Source organism: Salvelinus sp. IW2-2015, linkage group LG17 (assembly GCF_002910315.2).
Source record: "Salvelinus sp. IW2-2015 linkage group LG17, ASM291031v2, whole genome shotgun sequence".
In the NCBI taxonomy this organism is placed as follows: Eukaryota; Metazoa; Chordata; class Actinopteri; order Salmoniformes; family Salmonidae; genus Salvelinus; species Salvelinus sp. IW2-2015.
Window position 1 is genome coordinate 28,791,682 of NC_036857.1, and position 24,327 is coordinate 28,816,008.

Consider the following 24,327-nt stretch of genomic DNA (forward strand, 5'->3'; position numbering starts at 1 on the left):
TTCTCTAGAGCCGATCAACACAATGGACACATTCCTCACACACACACGCGAATTATAGTGATGTAGGATTTTCTGAAGAAAAACATCCCTCCACGGGCACCACTTTGCTGTTTATTTTGTTAATTTAAAGTGGAGACACAATTTGGAATGTATCCAGTCGACACTCTTTATGCATCGTACTGAAAGACCCCACGCCCGGCCCCAAACCCTCCTTGGCTCCAAAGCCTCACTCAGCTTATTGAGCAATTTGCTAACACCCATGAAATAACAATGTGGTAAAAAAGGTTTTCACAACATGATCTTTTGCTCGCTTTACGTAACATCAACGTTAATAACATCACTGCAAGAAAATATGGACATTGATGGGAGCCACCAAATTTGACCTCTTACGAGATTCTCTCAAATATCTCTCTGAAATGAGTTAGGGTGAGGGTGCCCAGAAATCTCATTAGCATAGGCCGTTAGTCTCAGGTCAAACTTTGTAAAAAAAATTATGTTATATGTGAGGTCACATCGCTGAATATATGTCCAGGTTCAAGCCCAAACTTTTCGTCACTAGCGTCATTACTGTGTGTTGGCCTGGTCTGTGTGCACGTACGACAGTGAAAGGACGTGGCCTGTGCCTGGTGCCCTGGATGTGTGTGCCTCTGCACGGACTTGGAGCCCAGCACCACTTTCCAATTTGGTAGGGTGGAGCTCATTCATTCATCGGGCCACTAGGCTCTAACCAAAATAAATCCTCCCTCCGTTTTACATTGTATCATTGTTTCTTTTTCACTAGGCTCTTATTGAACAACCGCTTATTAGATTGCAATCTTCCACTCCCTCATTGAATACACTAGCCTATAATGCAGTGGGATTTGGTGGTGTTAGCCAAGCTTTGTGACCTGCACCACGTTCACTCACTCTCCTGACTCAATTGACAGGGGAAACTGCCACCCGTTTCTGATGACGGAGGATATTTTGAATACGACTGCTTCAATCTGGACGTGCTTGAAAAAGGCATCCATGAATTATCTGCGTCACAACTTCGAACAACTTTTTTAACCACACCTGCTAACAACTTTTTTTTTGCCAAATTGCAATAGCAAAGCTCGCTACACTACTTCCAAACTGGAGATAATAATAATACTTTTGGTAAATGTCTGAAAATTGTCAAATCTGACAAAGAAAGATATATGTTTGACTCCCCTCTCATCTCTCTCTGAAAATCAGAGGAGAACTTCAATCGGACACAAAACGCTCACTCATCATTAGAGTCAAGGTGTGTTTTGATCAATGAACCGCAAGCAGCTCAACGTGTCTGATTACATTTCACAGAACAGGGTTCTCTTGTCTCTCTTTTCCGTTCAGACTAATTATGTATGGGCAGTGGCAATCACAGGGTTTCCCAGGCCTATTCCCTATGGGCTATGGTGATTTAAACACCCCAGAGACAAGAGCTATTATACAGAAATCAATCCTTCTCGGAAATGACCACCACTTATAATTGCTAATAGATATGGTTAGAGGTTACACTATACCTCCACTTTAGCAACAATACCACTTTGATCTCAGTGGAGTTTTACACAGAGCTGTACATTGTATGACTTTTAAGAGGAAGCTAGGCTCTTTGAATAGTTAAGTATACTGTGGGTGTGTGTCTGGTGAAGTCAATTGGTGGGGGTGGTTTGTGTAATAGCAGGAAAGGAGGAATAAAGTAGGGTCACATTTTTTTATTTCTGAAGTATAAAGTTGGTAGCAGTAGGACCCTGCAGATTGTTATGGACCAGACATCCATCATCACAAACGTTGGACACAAGCACACCTTTATGGGGTCTCTGCCAGGGACAAGGATGTAGGCTAAGAAAGAAACCCCAAAGAAAGTTCAACACAATAACAAAAAGTTTCAGCATTGGCTGCCAAACACCAGACAGGAAAATTCAATGGTTTCTGATGTCAAACTAGAGACAGATTCCTACTATATATGACAAGCAGTAGCGACCGCATATTTTCTGCCTCGTCTTCTCAGATTACTACTAGTTTCAACGAGACAACGTAAACACTCACCTGGAGGACAAGATGAGCGCTTCAGTGGCTGTATACCGAAATATTTACACCGAGGACCGGTTCAGACAGTCGTACGGTACCGAGGACAAGCCCCGTGGAGGTGGTCAACGGTTTCGGGAGAAGATCGCGGAACGGTGCAGGTGCTCGCGTGCAGCATGCCTTCACCTGTTGAGGGAACGAGTTCCCATTTTTAACTGGCTGCCGAAGTACAGGCTGAAAAAATGGATATTAGGTGATACAATAGCGGGACTAACAGTTGGTATACTTCACATTCCACAAGGTGAGTACATTTTTAAGTGAATATTGTGAGCAAAGGTTTACTGTAGTAAATTGATGTCGTTTGATGTCGATTTACCATCTTTACAAACTATTTTGTTACAACTAACCTTTTACACAATTCTGTGATGACGTTTTATTTCTCACGTGTCACTGTTTTGCCAGTAATTACTAACCAATCGTGTGTTTGATTGATTTTAAGAAGATTTTGTCAAATTGCTAATGTAAACGAAATAAACACCTTCAAATATGGACTTTTTGTTAACTCCAGATAATTGGTCAATGCTATCCGTTTCCTTGGGGACGTCCTTACACTAAATCCCAACCTTAACCCATAGTCTTACCCTAACCATAACCCCTACATTAACCATTTCAAATGTCAACTTCAATGGAGTATGGACCTCCTAAGGATCCCGGATAGCACAGAGCCCACAAACACACACACACAATGAACAAAATAATCTTGATACAAAATGTAAAACGTATTTAAAAAATGTATTATCATCTGAGCTTGACAGGAAAAATGGAACCTCAAAAATGTAATCTCAATGGATGTCATGGTTTATTCAGATAACGGAGTCAAGAAAATACCAGCGTTGAAAGTTGTAATACAGTAATAACAGGTGTTATTTCATAGCATTTATTGGCAACATTATTTACCACGATATCAAAGCCTTTTTATCTGAAAATGACACCAATTACTCATGTAGCCACAGGTGTATGTGATGGCAACCGATTGTCGCCTAATATCTTGTTTCTCTTCCTGAAAACAGGTATGGCCTTTGCCTTACTGACGTCAGTGGCGCCCATCTATGGCCTCTATACCTCCTTCTTCCCTGTGGTTCTCTACATGCTGTTTGGCACAGGACGGCATGTATCCACTGGTATACACACGCTGATATTATACATTTAGGACTGGAGCCTGACAAATGTATATGGATAGGGCGCACAATGTGCCTGCGATAAATCCTCTGCCATGGGTATCTGTGTGACAGCTACTGGGTTTGAACCAGCGTCTCCACCGCCCCATAAGACTGTGTTAGCCCCCTGAGCTAAAGTCTAAGTTAATCAACATCGTTTTTTAGTTTTAGTTAGATTTATTCACACACAAAAAACAAGTGAAAGTCGAAGTACAGATAAAAACAAGGTAAATAGGTGTGCAGGTAAGGTAGGAAACCCAAGAGGGCTTAAACGACCCCCCCCCCCCCTCCCCACACACACACACAAAAGAGCCGTATAAACAGTGCCTAGTGAAAGCCTATACAACCCTTGAACTGCCTTCACATTTTGCTGCCATAAAATTAATCTAAACATGATTAAATTGGTGTCAGCTTCATGTTATGGGTATGCTTGCCACCGTCAGGGACTGGGGAGTTTGTCAGGAGAAAAATAAATATGAAAGGAGCAAAGCCCATGTAGAAAATGAGAGGAAAACCAGATATCAGTCTTTTGAAAACCTTGGGATAGAGTTTTATTTTTCAGCGGGACAATTACACACATTTTAATGCCAAAGACACACTAGAATGGCTTTCCAAGAAGTGTTGAGTGTTCCTGAGTGGTCCAGTCTTAGTCCTTAGTACAGAGACAAGGTTTGAATATTGCTGTCCATCAATGAATCACAACCACATTTACTGAGCTTGAGAGATTTTGACAAAAACAATAGATAAATGTTGCCCTAAGAGTTGTGCAAAGTTAGTAGAATCTTATTCAAGATGATTACCTGCTGTAATGGCTGCCGAAGCTATTTCCACCATCAAATTAAACCAAATTGTATTGGTCACATACCCGTGTTTAGTAGATGTTATGATTGTGCTTCTAGTTCCGACAGTACAGCAATATCTGACAAGTAACATCTAACAATTTCACAACAAATACCTAATACACACAAATGGAATACCTAATACACACAAATGGAATTAAGAATATATAAATATATGGATGAGCAATGTCAGAGCGGCATAGACTAAGATACAGTAGATAGTATAGAATAGAGTATATACATATGAGATGAGTAATGCAAGATATGTAAACATCATTAAAGTGACATTATTAAAGTGACTAGTGTTCCATTTATTAAAGTGGCCAATGATTTCAAATCTGTGTATGTAGGCATGTATTAACTCTGGGGAGTGAAGAATTATGCAATCAAGACAGCTTAGTTGTTTTTTAAATTTCAATGTGGAGTAGATTGTGTACATCGGTAGCAAGAAAAATCTAATTTATTCCCTTTATACTAGGGACTGTATTCAGGGAATTCGGAAGGTATTCAGCCCCCACATTTTGTTACGTTACAGCCTTATTCTAAAATTGATTAAATCCTGGGGGTTTTTCATCATCAATCTACATACAATACCCCATAATGAAAAAGCATTTATGTAAGTATTGAGACCCTTTACTCAGTACTTTGTTGAAGCACCTTTGGCAGCGATTACAGCCTTAAGTCTTCTTGGGTATGACGCTACAAGCTTGGCACACCTGGATTTGGCTAGTTTCTCCCTTCTCTACAGATCCTCTCAAGCTCTGTCAGTTTGGATCGGGAGCGTCGCTGCACAGCTATTTTCAGGTCTCTCCAGAGATGTTCGATCGGGTTCAAATCCGGGCTCTGGGTGGGCCACTCAAGGACATTCAGAGACTTGTCTTGAAGCCACTCCTGCGTTGTCTTAGCTGCTTATGGTTGTTGTCCTGTTGGAAGGTGAACCTTTGCCTCAGTCTGAGGTCCTTAGCACTCTGAAGCAGGTTTTGATCAAGGATCTTTCTGTACATTGCTCCGTTCATCTTTCCCTCGATCCCTCGACTAGTCTCCCAGTCCCTGCGCTGAAAAACAACCCCACAGCATGATGTTGCCACCACTATGCTTCACCGTAGGGATGGTGCCAAGTTTCCTCCAGACGTGACTCTTGGCATTGGTTTCATCAGACCAAAGAATCTTGTTTCTCATGGTCTCAGAGTCTTTAGGTGCCTTTCGGCAAACTCCAAGCGGGCTGTCAAGTTCCTTTTGTTACGAACCGGCTCGTAGCTGGTAACAAAGAGGGAAACAACACAGAGATAAAGAAAAAACAAGCATATTTATTAAATAAAGTGAACTATATCCAAGTAACAATGGTGTGTGTAGTCAGTAGCATAAGTGAGTGGTTGCGTGCATAGATGGTGATAATGACGGGTGTTGAGAGGTGCCAAAATAAACAAACACAAAGAAGCCTTAAATGCCACAACCAAAAACAACAGTGTGTTTCCTGGATATATGGGGGAAAGGTGTACAGACATGGCCGAAAGTTTTGAGAATGACACAAATATTAATTTTCACAAAGTCTGCTGCCTCAGTTTGTATGATGGCAATTGGCATATACTCCAGAATGTTATGAAGAGTGATCAGATGAATTGCAATTAATTGCAAAGTCCCTCTTTGCCATGCAAATGAACTGAATCCCAAAAGAACATTTCCACTGCATTTCAGCCCTGCCACAAAAGGACCAGCGGACATCATGTCAGTGATTCTCTCTGTCAGTGACTGTTGATGAGGACAAGGCTGGAGATCACTCTGTCATGCTGATTGAGTTCAAATAACAGACTGGAAGCTTCAAAAGGAGGGTGGTGCTGGGAATCATTGTTCGTCCTCTGTCAACCATGGCTACCTACAAGGAAACACGTGCCGTCATCATTGTTTTGCACAAAAAGGGCTTCACAGGCAAGGATATTGCTGCCAGTAAGATTGCACCTAAATCAACCATTTATCGGATCATCAAGAACTTCAAGGAGAGCGGTTCAATTGTTGTGAAGAAGGCTTCAGGGCGCCCAAGAAAGTCCATCAAGTGCCAGGACTGTCTCCTAAAGTTGATTCAGCTGCGGGATCGGGGCACCACCAGTACAGAGCTTGCTCAGGAATGGCAGCAGGCAGGTGTGAGAGCATCTGCACGCACAGTGAGGCGAAGACTTTTGGAGGATGGCCTGGTGTCAAGAAGGGCAGCAAAGAAGCCACTTCTCTCCAAGAAAAACATCAGGGACAGACTGATATTCTGCAAAAGGTACAGTGATTGGACTGCTGAGGACTGGGGTAAAGTCATTTTTTCTGATGAATTCCCTTTCCGATTGTTTGGGGCATCCGGAAAAAAGCTTGTCCGGAGAAGACAAGGTGAGCGCTACCATCAGTCCTGTGTCATGCCAACAGTAAAGCAGCCTGAGACCATTCATGTGGGGGGTTGCTTCTCAGCCAAGGGAGTGGGCTCACTCACAATTTTGCCTAAGAACACAGCCATGAATAAAGAATGGTACCAACACATCCTCCGAGAGCAACTTCTCCCAACCATCCAGGAACAGTTTGGTGACGAACAATGCCTTTTCCAGCATGATGGAGCACCTTGCCATAGGGAAAAAGTGATAACTAAGTGGCTCGGGGAACAAAACATCGATATTTTGGGTCCATGGCCAGGAAACTCCCCAGACCTTAATCCCATTGAGAACTTGTGGTCAATCCTCAAGAGGCGGGTGGACAAACAAAAACCCACAAATTCTGACAAACTCCAAGCATTGATTATGCAAGAATGGGCTGCCATTAGTCAGGATGTGGCCCAGAAGTTAATTGACAGCATGCCAGGGCGGATTGCAGAGGTCTTGAAAAAGAAGGGTCAACACTGCAAATATTGACTCTTTGCATCAACTTCATGTAATTGTCAATAAAAGCTTTTGACACTTATGAAATGTTTGTAATTATACTTCCGTATTCCATAGTAACATCTGGCAAAAATATCTAAAGACACTGAGGCAGCAAACTTTGTGGAAATTAATATTTGTGTCATTCTCAAAACTTTTGGCCACGACTGTATTTATCCCCAGGACACACCTGAGCCCAGGTGTGTCCCATTTCGCAGACGACCCTCCCAGTTCCGCCCACCAACATCCTATGAAGGAAAACAAGAGCAAAGAGAAAGAATTCGGCAGACAGAGTGGGAGGGTTGTCACACTCCTATCCATAAAACCGGGGACCACCAAGGACCCCGGAACACCACACCAACCAAGCATACATATACACAAACTAAATACTGTCCTAGTAAACGCTACCCCACTGCCCCAGCCATCTACATCCAACCCGACATACACCTCGAAGTGTTGTGGCACCCATATGAGTGCTAGCGCTTCTTTTTACACCACGGAGTAGTTCAATTGATAATGGTTAAACTTCTAGGAAAATCGACTAACAGGCGTCTCGACATCAGACACATCTGCTTGCAGCAGGACTGCACTTGCCCCCATGTGACTCGCATCCACCTGCACGTGACTCACATCCACACGCAAGGAGCAGCCAGCACCGGAGTTGAGGTTGACAGAGAGGGGACCAGACGTAAACCGTCTTAGCTTTCAGCAAATCTGTTGGGGGAGTGACCACGGTAGAGAAGTTCCCACAGAAACTATGGTAATAACCAATCATTCCCAAGAAACGCATCAGTTCCTTTTTAGTGGTTGGCAGTAGAAAAGCATCAATAGCTACCACTTAAGCCCGGAAAGGACGCACCTCACCCTGCCCAACCACCTTACCAAGGTACGTAACGGTCGCCTGAGCAAACTCACACTTAGCCAATTTGATAGGGAGGTGACCCGCAGCCAAGCGGTCGAACAAAGCTTGAATACGGGCCAGATGCTCCTCCCAAGTATCTGCATAAACCACTACATCGTCCAGATAAACAGTACACCCAACCAGACAGGAGACAACCCTGTTCATAAGGCGTTGAAAAGTGGCAGGTGCATTACGCAGGCCAAAACTCATAACCAAATACGAGTACAGACCTGAAGGTGTAATAAAGGCAGAGATTTCATGTGCCCTACACGTCAGTGACACCTGCCAATAGCCCTTTAATAGGTCAAACTTGCTCACAAACTTCGCTGCTCCGACCTGATTAACGCAGTCCTCTATCTGAGGAAGAGGAAATTAATCTGGCTTAGTGACACTGTTTACCTTACGGTAGTCCATACAAAATCTGTTTGTCCCATCCGGTTTACTGACCAAGATACAGGGAGAAGCCCAACTGGAGAAAGAAGGCTCTGCTATATCACTCTCCAGCATGTACTTGACCTCAGCATCCAGACAACGCCGTTTCTCTGAAGAAACTCTATAGAACCGCTGACGGATGGGGTCAGCATCCCCAGCGTCAATATCGTGTTCCATCAAGTTTGTACGTGTAGGCGTATCAGAAAACAAAACTACAAAACTCAGAGTCAGACTAACTGACTTGTCTCGCCTATCAGCAGGTAGATGAGCGAGAAGGCTGTCCAAAACATCCAGTGACTCTGAATGTTTCAATCTATCCTGCAGTAGTCAATCGTCGGGACCAGGGACATCCTCCTCACCATACACGGACATTTCATGACAAAAAAGAAGAACCCGGCGATGTAACAATACTGGCCAAAAGAACAGGTTTACCGTCCTCTGCGGACTCCCACTCTTCAGCCCCAGAGGAACGGAGGAACGGGCGTAATAGGGTTTTAGCAGATGTACATGGCACAGTTGGTGCTTTTTCCTCCGTTCAGGAGTGGCAACTAGATCGTTTTGCTCAGTGCACTGGCGCACAACCGTATATGAACCTTGAAACTTTACTGAGGAGTGTCTTCTGTCTGCTGCTACAGAGATTGTTGTCCTTCTGGAAGGTTCTCCCATCTCCACAGAGGAACTCTGGAGCGCTGTCAGAGGGACCATCGGGTTCTTGGTCCACCTCCCTGACCAAGGCCCTTCTCCCCCGATTGCTCAGTTTGGCCGGGCAGCCAGCTCTAAGAAGAGTCTTGGCGGTTTCAAATTTCTTCCATTTAAGAATGACGGAGGCCACTGTGTTCTTGGGGACCTTCAATACTGCAGAAATGTTTTGGTACCCTTCTCCAGATCTGTGCCTCCACACAATCCTGTGTCGGAGCTCTACGGACAATTCCTTCGACCTCATGGCTTGGTTTTTGCTCTGACATGCATTGTCAACTGTGGGACCTTATCTAGACAGGTGTGTGCCTTTCCAAATCATGTCCAATCAATTGAATTTACCACAGGTGGACTCCAATCAAGTTGTAGAAACATCTCAAGGTGGATCAATGGAAACAGAATGCACCTGAGCTCAATTTCAAGTCTCATAGCAAAGGGTCTGAATACTTATGTAAATAAGGTATTTCAGTTTTTTTATTTGTAATAAATTTGCTATTATTTCAAATAACCTGTTTTGCTTTGTCATTGTGGGGTATTGTGTGCAGATTGATGAGGACATTTTTCAGAATAAGGCTGTAACATAACAAAATGTGGAAAAAGTGAAGGGGTCTGATTACTTTCCAAATGCATTGTATATGAACAGAGCTTAGTTCACCAAACCACTTCCGTTGCACATGTGCTCACACTGATGCTGAGTTTCTTCATTGCTGTGTTGTTGAGCCGCCGTGTGGCTGTTTTGGTAGTGGTGCTGAGTGGTTGAATCACAGACTAGCTGTGTCTGTTTCCCAGGTACCTTTGCAGTGGTGAGCCTGATGACAGGCTCAGTGGTGGAACAGCTGGTGCCCACCCCTCTACAGCTCAACTCCTCCAGTCCAGAGGCTGCAGACTTTGAGGCCCAGAGGATTGGGGTTGCCTCCGCTGTAGCCTTACTCTCAGGGATCATGATGGTGAGTGATACATAGGGTTCTCTCTGGTTGAATCTCAAAAGTATTTCCCTCGATTCCCTGCATCCTCTCTCCTCATCTCCGTCTCAAAACTTCAGAGGGAAGCGAGGAGAGTATTGGAGGACAAGATCAGAAGAGCTGCTCTCCTCACTTCCCTATGATGTTTTAAGCAGGAAGCAAGGTAAAGGACAAGTTTAAGATGGCATGGCCCTGTAGATGGAATGGTATTTCTATAGTGTTTAGATGTTGTAGTCCTAACTAAATGTTGTTTGTTTCCCAGCTCTGTATGTTTGGGCTACAGCTGGGTTTCCTCTCTACATACCTGTCAGAGCCCATCGTCAAGGCATTCACCAGCGCTGCAGCCTTCCACGTCACCATCTCACAGCTGCAAAGCATGCTGGGACTGCGGCTCCCCCGCCACACCGGCCCCTTCTCACTCTTCAAGGTCAGCAGTCAGAGAAGTGACAATGATCAGGATAATACAGTGTTCAGTTTACAGTAGTTTAGAGCTCCAGGACGTTGTGGAATTATAATAGAAACGGTTTACTATCATAACCCAGGTTCTCTGAAGGAGAGAAGAAGTCTCAAATAAAAGAGAACTGAGGGAGCTCTCACTCAAAACCTCACTTGGTTCAATTTGACCTTGTAAGAGACACTTGACAATCATAAACACCGGGGTGTGGGAAGAGACAATTGAAATAGTTGCTCCTCTCTTCACTATAACGCGTTCCCCACTGAACCCGCCCCACACCAACATGGCCCGATGAAATTCATCACCCCCCGTGTGTGTTAACTCATTCCCCCCTGTCTGTGTCCTCCAGACCCTTGCGTCTGTCATAGAGAACCTTCCCCAAACCAACATGGCTGAGCTGCTGACCTCCCTGGTGTGTCTGGCCATCCTGGTACCGGTTAAAGAAGTCAACATGAGGTTCCGACAGCACCTACGCACACCCATCCCCGTAGAGATCCTCACGGTCAGTCACAAAGAGAACAGTTATTATAATACTGATAATGTTCGATGTAGCTCTGTGTAGCTGTAATGTTTGTGACGTGCTGATTGATGTGTTATAACTCAATTTGATGTTTCTCTTTCTCTCAGGTGATAATAGCTACAGGAGTGGCCTATGCTTCCTCTCTGGACTCTAACTATGACGTTCAGATAGTGGGACACATTCCTGCAGGGTAAGGTATCCACTAATTGAGCATCTCCATCTAGTGATATCATCATCATCATCATTTAGCTTCTTTTAAAAGAGAAATTAAACATTATGAACAGAGAGTGAGTGTAAAGTTTTGACCGTGTTTTGACTGTGTAGCTTCCCTAGTCCACGGATGCCTGCCTTGCACAAGTTGCCTGAGGTCGCTGGAGACACGGTTGCCATTACGTTTGTGGGTTATGCTGTGTCTGTCTCACTGGCAATGATCTACGCAGACAAGCACGGCTACTCCATCCAACCCAACCAGGTAGGCTACAGTGGTCCTCGACTAATAGGATACAGTAGTGGTGGGAAATCAACACTCACTGAAATCTTGTCACCTTGTACAAGGCATTACACGTTTAATGTGACTTCTGTGTGTGTAATCTGTGAGCTGTGACCAGAAGTCCATCTTTAAGGACAAGCGTTGTCATCATCATCATTATCACTACCATCATCATCATCATCATCGTCGTCATCACCATCATTGTCATCATCATCACCATCATCATCACCGTCATCATCATCATCACCATCATCAGCAGCATCATCATTATCATCGTCATCATGTTTGTCTTGTTTCTCCAGGAGCTCCTGGCCCATGGTATCTCCAACACAGTGTCGTCTCTCTTCACCTGTTTCCCCAGCTCAGCCACTCTGGCCACCACCAACATCTTGGAGAGTTCTGGGGGATTCACACAGGTACACACTACTTTATATCGAGCCTACTTTCCAGTAGGCTCGATATACGGATTACTTTCTAGATGCCCTATTTGTCTGCCTCGCCATTTGCTTCTGGCATGATGATACATTAATTCCTTTAAAGTCATTTAATGTTCTCTGTCTCTCTGTCCGTTCAGCTCTCTGGCTTGTTCACCAGTCTGGTGGTTCTGATAGTTCTACTGCTGATTGGACCTCTCTTCTACTTCCTGCCCAAGGTGAGTCAGTGTGTGTCTACTAAAAGGTGGAGGCATACAGACTTTCGCTAGTTTGTGCAAACAAAACGACATAAAACGAAACAAAGTGCACTCGTCGTCCGAGTCATTTACTCGTAATGTCCTGATCCAAATCAAATCAAATCCAATATTATTTGTCACATACACTTGGTTAGCAGATGTAAATGCAAGTGTAGTGAAATGCTTGTGCTTCTAGTTCCGACCATGCAGGATGGCTTGTTTATCTAACAAGTAATCTAACCTAACAATTTCACAACAACTACCTTATACACACAAGTGTAAAGGAATGAATAAGAATATGTACATACAAATATATGAATGAGCGATGGCCGAACGGCATAGGCAAGATGCAGTAGATGGTATAGAGTACAGTATATACATATGAGATGAGTAATGTAGGGTATGTAAACATTATATAAAGTGGCATTGTTTAAAGTGGCTAGTGATACATTTATTACATACATTTTTTCATTATTAAAGTGGCTAGAGATGAGTCAGAATGTTGGCAGCAGCCACTCAATGTTAGTGATGGCTGTTTAACAGTCTGATTGCCTTGAGATAGAAGCTGTTTTTCAGTCTCTCGGTCCCAGCTTTGATGAACCTGTACTGACCTCGCCTTCTGGATGATACCAGGGTGAACAGGCAGTGGCTTGGTGGTTGTTGTCCTTGATTATCTTTTTGGCCTTCCTGTGACATCGGGTGCTGTAGGTGTCCTGGAGGGCAGATAGTTTGCCCCCGGTGATGCGTTCTGCAGACCTCACTACCCTCTGGAGAGCCTTACGGTTGTGGGCGGAGCAGTTGCCTACCAGGCGGTGATACAGCCCGACAGGATGCTCTCGATTGTGCATCTGTAGAAGTTTGTGAGTGCTTTTGGTGACAAGCCGAATTTCTTCAGCCTCCTGAGGTTGAAGAGGCGCTGCTGCACCTTCTTCACCACGCTGTCTGTGTGGGTGGACCAWTTCAGTTTGTCCGTGATGTGTACACCTAGGAACTTAAAACTTTCCACCTTCTCCACTACTGTCCGGTCGATGTGGATAGGGGGCTGCTCCCTCTGCTGTTTCCTGAAGTCCACGATCATCTCCTTTGTTTTGTTGACATTGAGTGTGAGGTTATTTTCCTGACACCACAKTCCGAGGGCCCTCACCTCCTCCCTGTAGGCCGTCTCGTCGTTGTTTAGTAATCAAGCCTATCACTGTAGTGTCGTCTGCAAACTTGATGATTGAGTTGGAGCCGTGCATGGCCACGCAGTCATGGGTGAACAGGGAGTACAGGAGAGAGCTGAGAAGGCACCATTGTGGGGCCTCAGTGTTGAGGATCAGCAGGGTGGAGATGTTGTTACCTACCCTCACCACCTGGAGGCGGCCCGTCAGGAAGTCCAGGACCCAGTTGCACTGGGCGGTGTCGAGACCCAGGCTCTCAAGCTTAACGACGAGTTTGGAGGGTACTATGGTGTTAAATGCTGAGCTGTAGTCGATGAACAACATTCTGACATAGGTATTCCTCTTGTCCAGATGGGTTAGGGCAGTGTGCAGCGTGATTGCGATTGCGTTTGCGTCGTCTCTGGACCTATTGGGGCGGTAAGCAAATTGGAGTGGGTCTAGGGTGTCAGGTAGGGTGGAGGTGATTTGGTCCTTGACTAGTCTCTCAAAGCACTTTATGATGACGGAAGTGAGTGCTACGGGGCGATAATCATTTACCTCAGTTACCTTCGCTTTCTTGGGAACAGGAACAATGGTGGCACTCTTGAAGCATGTGGGAACAGCAGACTGGGATAAGGATTGATTGAATATGTCCATAAACACACCAGCCAGCTGGTCTGCACATGCTCTGAGGACGCGGCTGGGGATGCCGTCTGGGCCGGCAGCCTTGCGAGGGTTAACACGTTTAAATGTTTAACTCACGTTGGCTGCAGTGAAGGAGAGCCCGCAGGTTTTGGTAGCGGGCCGTGTCAGTGGCACTGTATTGTCCTCAATGCGAGCAAAGAAGTTGTTTAGTTTGTCTGGGAGCAAGACATCGTGGTCTGCGACAGGGCTGGTTTTCCTTTTGTAGTCCGTGATTGACTGTAGACCCTGCCACATACCTCTCGTGTCTGAGCCGTTGAATTGCGATACTACTTTGTCTCTATACAGATGCTTAGCTTGTTTGATTGCCTTGCTGAGGGAATAGCTACACTGTTTGTATTCAGTCATGTTTCCGGTCACCTTGCCCTGATTAAAATCAGTGGTTTGCGCTTTCAGTTTTGCGCGAATGCTGCCATCAATCCACGGTTTCTGGTTGGGGAATGTTTTAATAGACTGTGGGTACAACATCACCGATGCACTTGCTAATAAACTCGCTCACCGAATCAGCGTATTCATCAATGTTATTGTCCGACGCTATGCGGAACATATCCCAGTCCACGTGATCGAAGCAATCTTGAAGCGTGGAATCCGATTGGTCGGACCAGCGTTGAACAGACCTGAGCACGGGCGCTTCCTGTTTTAGTTTCTGTCTATAGGCTGGGAGAAACAAAATGGAGTTGTGGTCAGATTTTCCGAAAGGAGGGCGGGGGAGGGCTTTATATGCGTCGCGGAAGTTAGAATTACAATGATCCAGGGTTTTGCCAGCCCGGGTCACGCATTCGATATGCTGATAAAATTTACGGAGCCTTGTTTTCAGATTAGCCTTGTTAAAATCCCCAGCTACAATAAATGCAGTCTCAGGATATGTGGTTTCCAGTTTTACATAGAGTCAAATAAAAAAAATTCAGGGCCATCGATGTGTCTGCCTGGGGGGGATATATACGACTGTGATTATGATCGAAGAGAGTTCTCTTGGTAGATAATGCGGTAGGCATTTGATTGTAAGGAATTCTAGATCAGGTGAACAAAAGGACTTGAGTTCCTGTATGTTGTTATGATCACACCATGTCTCGTTAATCATAAGGCATACACCCTGCTTTACATCTGTCCTTAGGCAGTGCTGGCCTGTATCAATGTCACCAGCCTCAGACAGATGTTTCTACAGTTCCAGGACCTGCCAGACCTCTGGCGAGTCAGCAAGATTGACTTCGTAAGTCTGTCCGTGTTACCATTGATTTGTATAAATATACCACTTTTGGGCAAGTGGTTTAGTGATCAACCACTGTGAACCAATGTGGCTTGTATATTTGTGACCTTATATGGCCTGTATATTTGTGACCTTATATGGATGGACTGCATATTTGTGAACCTGTATGGACTGTACTGTATGTGTTTTGCAGGTAGTGTGGCTGGTGACTTGGCTGTCTGTTGTGGTCCTGAATGTCGATATGGGTCTGGCTATTGGAGTGGTCTTCTCAATGATGACAGTCATCTGTCGCACACAGAGGTATGGTATGCCTTCACCCCTCTCAACACAGACGACACAGACACAGTGTATCAATGGTTCCGTAGTGCTACAGTTGTTGGAACTGTACATGATACTATTGCTAAATGTAACCAATGTCTGCCTGTGTACATCTCCAGTATATGCGTCTATTTTTTATTAAATCTGTATTAATTCGATTTCTGCATTCATCAGCAACAATAATCATCAGTGAAACTATAACTATGACTTCTAATAATGTGATGCAATTCTCTAGAGACCGCTGTGTGCCGGAATTGAAGTCTCTGGAGTAGAGCACTGTGGATTACTGTCTATCATAGGGCCGAATTAATATCCGTCATAAACCTGTGATATGAACTTGATACACTCACCAAGGGTAGAATTGATACAGTGGCTCAGTTGGTAGAGCATGGTACTTGCAACACCAGGGTTGTGGGTTTGATTCCCATGGGGGACAAGTATGAAAATCTATGTATGCTCTCCCTCCTTTAATTGGCTCTGGATAAGAGTGTCTGCTAAATAAATGTAATATAAACATAACCAGAGTTAACTTTCAAGATTTTAACATTATATTGTTGGTCGACTAACAGTATACACTGACTATACAAAACAGTATGGTAGTAGTTGCCAGGTGCAATGGTTTGTGTCAAGAACTACAACACTGCTGGGTTTTTCACGCTCAACAGTTTCCAGTGTGTATCAAGAATGCTCCACTACCCAAGGGACATCCATCCAACTTGACACAACTGTGGGAAGCTTTGGAGTCAACGTGGGCCAGCATCCCTGTGGAATGCTTTGGACACCTTGTAGAGTCCATGCCACGACAAATTGAGGCTGTTCTGAGGGCAAAAGGGTGGGGTACAACTAAAGCTGTTACTGTAACCGCCACACCAGCGGTCACAAGTCATGAAGGCAGTCAAATTCCACGTGACCGTTTAGTCACAGTGATTAGGCTTCTCCAAGCTCTGATGCTGCTGATGGTCATTAGTAGCCTACCAAAATTGCTAACTGCCTGCTACTCAGCACTCTATTGTCCCTCTAATCACTCTGACATCAATGCAAATGTTTCGAAAATCTAATCAGACACTTCATGAGAGCCCATGAGCTCATGTTGTACAACATTTTTATTGGGTATGTAATTGCGTGAGAAAACAGTGTGATGGCCTCTATTAAAAAGAGGAGGATCAGCTTTCTGTAGGTGTAGGCTATACCATTGCCCCTTTTTCGATACAGGTGCATGATAATGGTCCATTCTAAATAAAATAAAAATTCACACATAGAGTATATTATTTAGTATATGTAAAGACAAGATTAAATCAAGAATAGTCTGATGGGAGGCAATATTAGCCTAACACTTGTGAATTATATAATATCACTTGTGAATGATGCCCAGCATAAGAAACAATGCCTTTTTTTCCCGACTTTTTCTAATCATAATCGCACACCTCATGTAGCCTAGCCCATAAGCCTATATGTTTTAATAAGGTTTGTATCACAACGAAAGTGGCCAGATAACGTCTTAAAATTAAGCACATTAATCTGCTTTACAAGGGGTATAGAGCCTAATTGGCATACATAAGCAGCGCATCAGTTTCAAGTTGGGGGAAGATCATTTTCACCATAAAAATGCACCTTTTCTAATAAAAGCATTACATGCATAATTGCATTTGCGGTCACTTTTGATAATGTTTTTCCGCTAATAGAACATTTGCGCTTATAGCCTACTGCCTTGTGAGCATTGCTGCGTTTATAATGTGGAGAAATAGCCCAATAGTTTATAAAAAATTTAAGCTAAACGTTCTGATCTGATATGCAACTCGGAATTGGAAAAGGACGCATGCAGTTGCGTCCCCGATGTGTCTGTATTCACTTGTAGCCTGTAAGAAAAGCTGATGACGTGAACCATGTGAGTGAGAGGTGCTTTGAAGCAGGCAGCACTCAGGGAGAAGGACACAACGGCCACTGGCCACAAAAGGCATGGATTGTTTTAGGGTGCATTCTGGATCGTCGCCGGAGGCTCCGGACCATGGATCATCGCAGGAGGCTCTGGACTGGGAACCCCCGCTGGAGGCTCTGGATTGCAGACTGTCGCTGGAGGCTCTGGACTTCCGACCTTCGCTGGAGGCTCTGGACTGCCGACCGTCGCTGGAGGCTTTGGACTGCCGACCGTCGCTGGAAGCTCTGGACTACAGACCGTCGCTGGAAGCTCCGGAATGCGGACCGTCTCAGGAGGTTCCGGACTGCGGACCGTCTCAGGAGGTTCCGGACTGCGGACCGTCTCAGGAGGTTCCGGACTGTGGACCCTCTCAGGAGGTTCCGGACTGTGGACCGTCGTTGGAAGCTCTGGACTGGGAACTGTCGCCGGAAGCTCTGGACTGGGAACTGTCACCGGAAGCTCTGGACTGGGAACTGTCGCCGGAAGCTCTAGACTGGGGATCGTCGCCGGAAGCCTGGTGCGTGGGGCCGGCACTGGTGGTACCGGGCTGGTGACACGCACCTCAGGGCGAGCGCGAGGAGCAGGCACAGGACGTCCTGGACTGAGGAGGCGCACTGGAGGCCTGATGCGTGGGACCGGTACAGGTGGCACCGGGCTGGTGACACGCACCTCAGGGCGAGTGCGGGGATGAGGCACAGGACGTACTGGACTGTGGAGGCGCACTGGAGGCCTGATGCGTGGGACCGGCACTGGTGGTACCGGGCTGGTGACAACGCACCTCAGGGCGAGTGCGGGGAGGAGGCACAGGACGTACTGGACTGTGGACACGCACTCCAAGGAGAGTGCGAGGAGCAGGAACAGGCGCACCTGCGCTGGGAAAGCGCACTTGAGGGATAGTGCGAGGAGCAGGAACAGGACGCGCCTGACGGGAAGGCACACTTGAGGGAGAGTGCGAGGAGCAGGCACGGGACGTACCGGGCTGTGGAGACGTACTGGAGACCTGGTGCGTATAGCCGGCATCAATGGTACCGGAACTTTAACACACTTCTCAGGACGAGTACGGGGAGCTGACTCAGGTGGCACCAAACTGACAACACGTTCCTTTAGTCCAAATCCGTGCATCCTCCACCAACTCAACAACTCTCCCATTTCTCTCTCCTCCAAATTCTCCTTCTTCTCCCAGACTGGCTTGGTTCACTCCTCGGCTCCGCCGACTGCTCCATGTGCCCCCCAAAAAAGAATCTGGGGGTTTCTGTGGCCTTCCTCCCCGACTTTGTCGCTGTCCCTCCTTCACTGCTTCCGCCTGCTTCCATGGCAGGCTCTTCTCTCCTGCCATTATGTCGTCCCAAGTCCAGGATGTTCTCTCCCTAATCTCCTCCAAAGACCAGGATGCCATTACCTCCCGGGCACGCTGCTTGGTCCTTTGTAGGTGGGATCTTCTGTCACGTTCGTCTGAATGATTGGACCAAGGTGCAGCGTGCGTAGAGTTCCACATGTTTATTTAAATGAAAACAATAAAGAAACAAATGAAACATGAAGAAATGGAGTGCTCATAGCCACTACAAAAAAAAACAAGATCCCACAAACAACAGGTGGGAAAAGGCTGCCTAAAATATGATCCCCAATCAGAGACAAGGATAGACAGCTGCCTCTGATTGGGAACCATACCAGGCCAACATAGAAAACGAAAAACTAGAATGCCCACACTAATCACACCCTGACCTAACCAAATAGAGAAATAAAAAGGCTCTCTAAAGTCAGGGCGTGACACATAAGGACAACTCAGAGTATGCTACTCTGTTCTTCTGAAATAGACTACATTTTCTTCATATCATGCTTCTTTAGACCTGTCTAAAATAAATTATGTATTTATTGTGAAGGTGTAGGCTATATTACATGGATTTATTAAACTTTTTAAAATGTAGATGTTCCAAAGGTCTGCATCAGTGGCTTGTAGGCTATGTGTGGAAGCCAGGAGATGCTAAATGTGTTTACGTTAGTTAATGGTCAATTACTGTGAGACCGACAGTTATTTCCTTGACAATCACCGGCTGATGAAATTTCGTGACCGCCACAGCTCTAAGTGCAAGTAAATATTAGGAAGTTGTTCCTAACGTTTGGTATACTCAGTGTATACACTCCCACAATAATAACATTGTTTTCCTCAGGGCTGGGTGTTCAGTGCTGGGCAGAGCGAGCAACACAGAGATCTACAGATCTTTAGAGAACCACAACAAGGTAAGAGGAATTCTCCTGTTCACACTGGAGATATATTTTTCTGGCTGTAAAGATATCATATTAATCACAATACAAATACTTCCACTGATTCTTGATGTAGATGTGAAGTAAAAACTGCTATTGTGATGCAATCGTGAGAAACCCTCATTAGTATCATAGTTTCAGACAGTGATCAATGTAGAGCCCTGCACGGGCACGAATTTTCAACCCGAGCCCTACCCATGCCCGTGACGTTCAGGTCCTACCCTACCGAGGTCCGATTGCTTCTGCCCGAAACCTGAAATCAGGAATAACTTCCTCCATTAATAAATCCATGAACTGCTCCTCTCTGTCACTCGCACGCAGCTCGCTCTACGTGCCCTTTGCTCATGGCGGCTCTGAGTCAATGAAGAGACACGAGAGAGCAGTTAGCTGTTAGCTACTTTTCGTCCCTCTTAACTCAGACAAAACTCAAGGAGCATTATTATTTTTAGTGCTATGAAGTTCCGGGTGTGAAGATCCTGACATACAACGGGCCCATCTACTACGGCAACCGCAGCTTCTTCAGAGAGGACATGAGTCGTCTGCTGGGCCTCACCCCAGAGAGGATCCGCAGTAGAGAGAAGGCCAGGAAGGCCCTGGAGAAGAGGGAAAGAGAGGCTGTCAACACTGTGGTGAGACTACACACTATATCTGGGCTAGATCATCTTGTACATTGGAAAATATAAAAACATATGTTCTATAACTTACTGGTAATGTCTTTTTTTTCAGGAGAGAGGTGTCGCAAACACATCATTTTCATCTGAGAATGAGTTCTTTAAATCTGGTGAGTGAAAGTACATAAAAGTACTGTATATAGTTTGCAGTAATGTAATCTGGGTACAGGGCCACTTACGGTGCATTCGGAAAGTATTCAGACCCCTTGACTTTTTTCACATTTTGTTACATTACAGCTTCATTCTAAAAATGAATTCAATATACACAATACCCATAATGACAAAGTAAAAACAAGTTTATAGAAATTTTTGCAAATTCATGAAAAATGAAAAAATGAAATATCACATTTACATGTATTCAGACCCTTTACTCAGTACTTTATTGAAGCACCTTTGGCAGTGATTACAGCCTCGAGTCTTCTTGGGTATGATGCTACAAAGTTGGCACACCTCTATTTCTCCCATCCTCTCAAGCTCTGTCAGGTTGGATGGGGAGCGTTGCTGCACAGCTATTTTCAAGTCTCTCCAGAGATGTTCGATCGGGTTCAAGTCCGAGCTCTGGCTGGGCCACTCAAGGACATTCAGAGACTTGTTCCGAAGTCACTCCTGCGTTGTCTTGGCTGTGTGCTTAGGGTTGTTGTCCTGTTGGAAGGTGAACCATCGCCCTAGTCTGAGGTCCTGAGCGCTTTGAAGCAGGCATTCATCAAGGATCTCTCTGTACTTTGTTCCGTTCATCTTTCCCTCGATCCTGACTAGTCTCCAGGAGCCTGCTGCTAAAGAACATCCCCAAAGCATAATGTTGCCACCTTCATGCTTCACCGTAGGGATGGTGCCAGGTTTCCTCCAGACATGATGCTTGGCATTCAGGCCAAAGAGTTCAATATTGGTTTCATCAGACCAGAAAATGTAGTTTATCATGGTCTGACAGTCCTTTAGGTGCCTTTTGGAAAACTCCAAGCGGGATGTCATGTGCCTTTTACTGAGGAGTGGCTTCCGCTTGCCACTACCATAAAGACCTGATTTATGGAGTGCGGCAGAGATGGTTGTCCTTCAGGTTTTCCCATCTCCACAGAAGAACTCTGGAGCTCTGTCAGAGTGACCATCAGGTTCATGGTCAACTCCCTGACCAAGGCCCTTCTCCCCCGATTGCTCAGTTTGGCCGGGCGGCCAGCTCTAGGAAGAGTCGTGGTAGTTCCAAACTTTTTACATTTAAGAATGATGGAGGCCACTGTGTTCTTGGGTACCTTCAATGCTGCAGAAATGTTTTGGTACCCTTCCCCAGATCTGTGCACTGACACAATCCTGTCTCGGATCTCTACGGATAATTCCTTCAACCTCATGGCTTGGTTTTTGCTCTGACGTGCACTGTTAACTGTGGGACCTTATATAGACAGGTGTGTGCCTTTCCAAAACATGTCCAATCAATTGAATGTACCACAGGTGGACTCCAATCAAGTTGTAGAAACATCTCAAGGATGGTCAATGGAAACACTAGGCACTTGAGCTGAATTTCAATTCTCATAGGAAATGGTCTGAATACTTATGTAAATAAGGTATATATATATACTTTTTTTTAATACATTTGCAAAAACAAAATACTCTGTTTTTGCTTCGTCATTATGGGGTATTGTGTATAGATTGATCATTTAATCCATTTTAAAATAAGGCTGTAACGTAACAAAATGTGGAACAAGTCAAGTGGTCTGAATACTTTCCAAATGCACTGTAAAGGCCCAGTTTGTCTTGTGTATTGTATCATATTGAACAATAGCCAATGAAACGAACAATGTAAAAGTGTTCAAAAATCTGATCAGTGTGATCTAGACAGGACCTTCTAATCAGCTTGTTTGAATGGCCGGGAGTTTCAGCTTTCTATGGTGACATCACCAGGTGGTACATTGGTTAATAGACCAATAACAAATAGAGTTCCAAAACTCTCTACCAATAACATTTTAAAGTTTCTCCCCTCCCCATTCAGACTACTCCCAAGGTATTTTTGTCAATTTTTATGGAAAACTATTACAGTAAGGTATTTAATTGTTACCCAGAAATAATTTAATGGTTGCATTGGCTGCATTTAATGGCTGCATTGGGCCTTTAACTCTCTACCAGTAATACACTGAACTAGTGGTTAGAGCATTGGGCCAGTAACCGAAAGGTTGCTGGATCGAATCCCCGAGATGACAAGGTTGTTGTTCTACCCCTGAGCAAGGCACTGTTCCCCGGGCGCCAGAGACGTGGATGTCGATGAAGGCAGCCCTCCGCACTTCTCTGATTCAGAGGGGTTGGGTTAAATGCGGAAGACACATTTCAGTTGAATGCATTCAGTTGTACAACTGACTAGGTATCCCCTTTCCCTTCCCTAATGTTGTCTCTGCAGAAACTGCTGAAAGTGAGGTCCAGGCAGTACTAATAGATTGCAGCAGTGTGATTTTTGTCGATGTTGCTGGAGCCAGACTCTTCATACAGGTGAGAAAAGTAAATGATATAGTATTTTGTTGTGCAGTACCTTCTGCTGGACGAACATACAGTACCTTGTTCTGCAGTACTGTATCTTTACTTCTAGTATCAGTGGAATTAATGATGCCTCTTTTTCCAGATGTGTATTGAATGCCAGAAAGTTGGGGTTTGCATATATTTGGCCAATTGCAATGGTAAGTTCAACAAATGAATGTATAACGATCATTTCAATAGCAATAAGTTAAATCATCCAAATGTATATGTTTTGGAGGAGTCTGTCGTGTGATGTAATGTTGAACGGAGAATGTTCAGACTCTAGATCTAGAGCACTGACTGAAGTTCTAGAATGTAAACCTTACCCTACGAGGTCTTGACTACTGCTGGTTTTCTGTTCTACCTGATCATTTAATGAACCCAATTAGTGTCCAAGGTCTAAATCAGTCCCTGATTAGAGGGGAATCATTTTAAAAAGCAGTGGAACTGGCTTCGGTGTCCAGATTTGAATTTGAGAGATCTAGAACATTGATAGAAGGTACTCTACCCGGCAGAGAGTGTTCTGAGGATCCTAACCTCCAGTGGACTGATGAACTGCATGAACCCACAACACATCTTTGTTACGGTCCACGATGCTGTGATGTACATTCAACAACAGAAGGTACAAAACACAAGCAATGACCAGACGTAAAGGCTTGATGAAGAATGCATTTACAGTAATACTGTAACAGAGTAATTATACAGTAATACAGTTTCAATATCTACGGTAATATAGTAACCAAAACCTGTGAACATGCTTGTTTTTGTTCATGACAGGAGCAAACTCCAGAAAACACTACCACCGTTTGGGTGTGAGATGGTTGGTCGGCCATTTTACACGTCAAGATGAACTGATATGCAGTAACATGCACGATACAGACCAGGGAAAAACATCTCTCCCTCTACAAGGACTGTACATCAAGGTTTGTTCCTGGTCTAAGACGGGTGCAGTGCTGTGTTAATGTGTATACCAGTATGCCATGATTGGGCTTCAAGAAGGGAGCAGCGTATTGTAGCATTTCAGTATGAAATTCAGGGTCAATCCCAGTATTTTAAATAAGTATTTGAAGGACCAATACTGAAGAGACTTGCACAAATGATCACAACAGTGGCAGAGCACGTACGACGCATAAAGCACTCCTGGTACTCCTGCTACTTACTGGAATCCAGGAGAAGACACCAATGAGAGATGTTTATCTACTACAATAACCCTAGTAAACACAAATATATACATTATTTGATTATTATCTGTTAAAACATTGCTTATTATATCTGAATGCTGGAAAAATAGTGGCCAACCATTACTGGTATTTATTTTGTCATTCAAAAGTGAATATTATTCCAATGAATAAAATGCACTGAATGCTTTCTTAAAAGGGAGATATGTATATTCACATGAAATAATGCCTTATGTGTTGTAAATTTATATTTCTGTGTACTGTACATTGTGTTTATAATGAAATGCACTGCAGAAAATGAGTGAAATTACGTACAGATACCTGTATTGTCTGCAACTGTAATAT

At 44.6% G+C, this 24,327-nt stretch overlaps 1 protein-coding gene across 1 annotated transcript; it reads left to right on the plus strand.

The window, feature by feature from the left end:
• Window positions 1-1,970: 1,970 nt before the first annotated feature.
• Window positions 1,971-24,122, plus strand: slc26a10 (solute carrier family 26 member 10). The gene is made up of 18 exons (XM_024005013.2): window positions 1,971-2,329; window positions 3,099-3,209; window positions 9,791-9,948; window positions 10,226-10,390; window positions 10,767-10,919; window positions 11,045-11,127; window positions 11,262-11,409; window positions 11,730-11,843; window positions 12,002-12,079; window positions 15,053-15,148; window positions 15,339-15,445; window positions 19,547-19,616; window positions 20,090-20,269; window positions 20,367-20,421; window positions 22,692-22,780; window positions 22,911-22,965; window positions 23,320-23,426; window positions 23,582-24,122. The coding sequence occupies exons 1-18, from the start codon at window positions 2,062-2,064 to the stop codon at window positions 23,618-23,620; spliced, it is 2,076 nt and encodes a 691-aa protein (XP_023860781.1). The 5' UTR covers window positions 1,971-2,061; the 3' UTR covers window positions 23,621-24,122.
• Window positions 24,123-24,327: the final 205 nt, after the last annotated feature.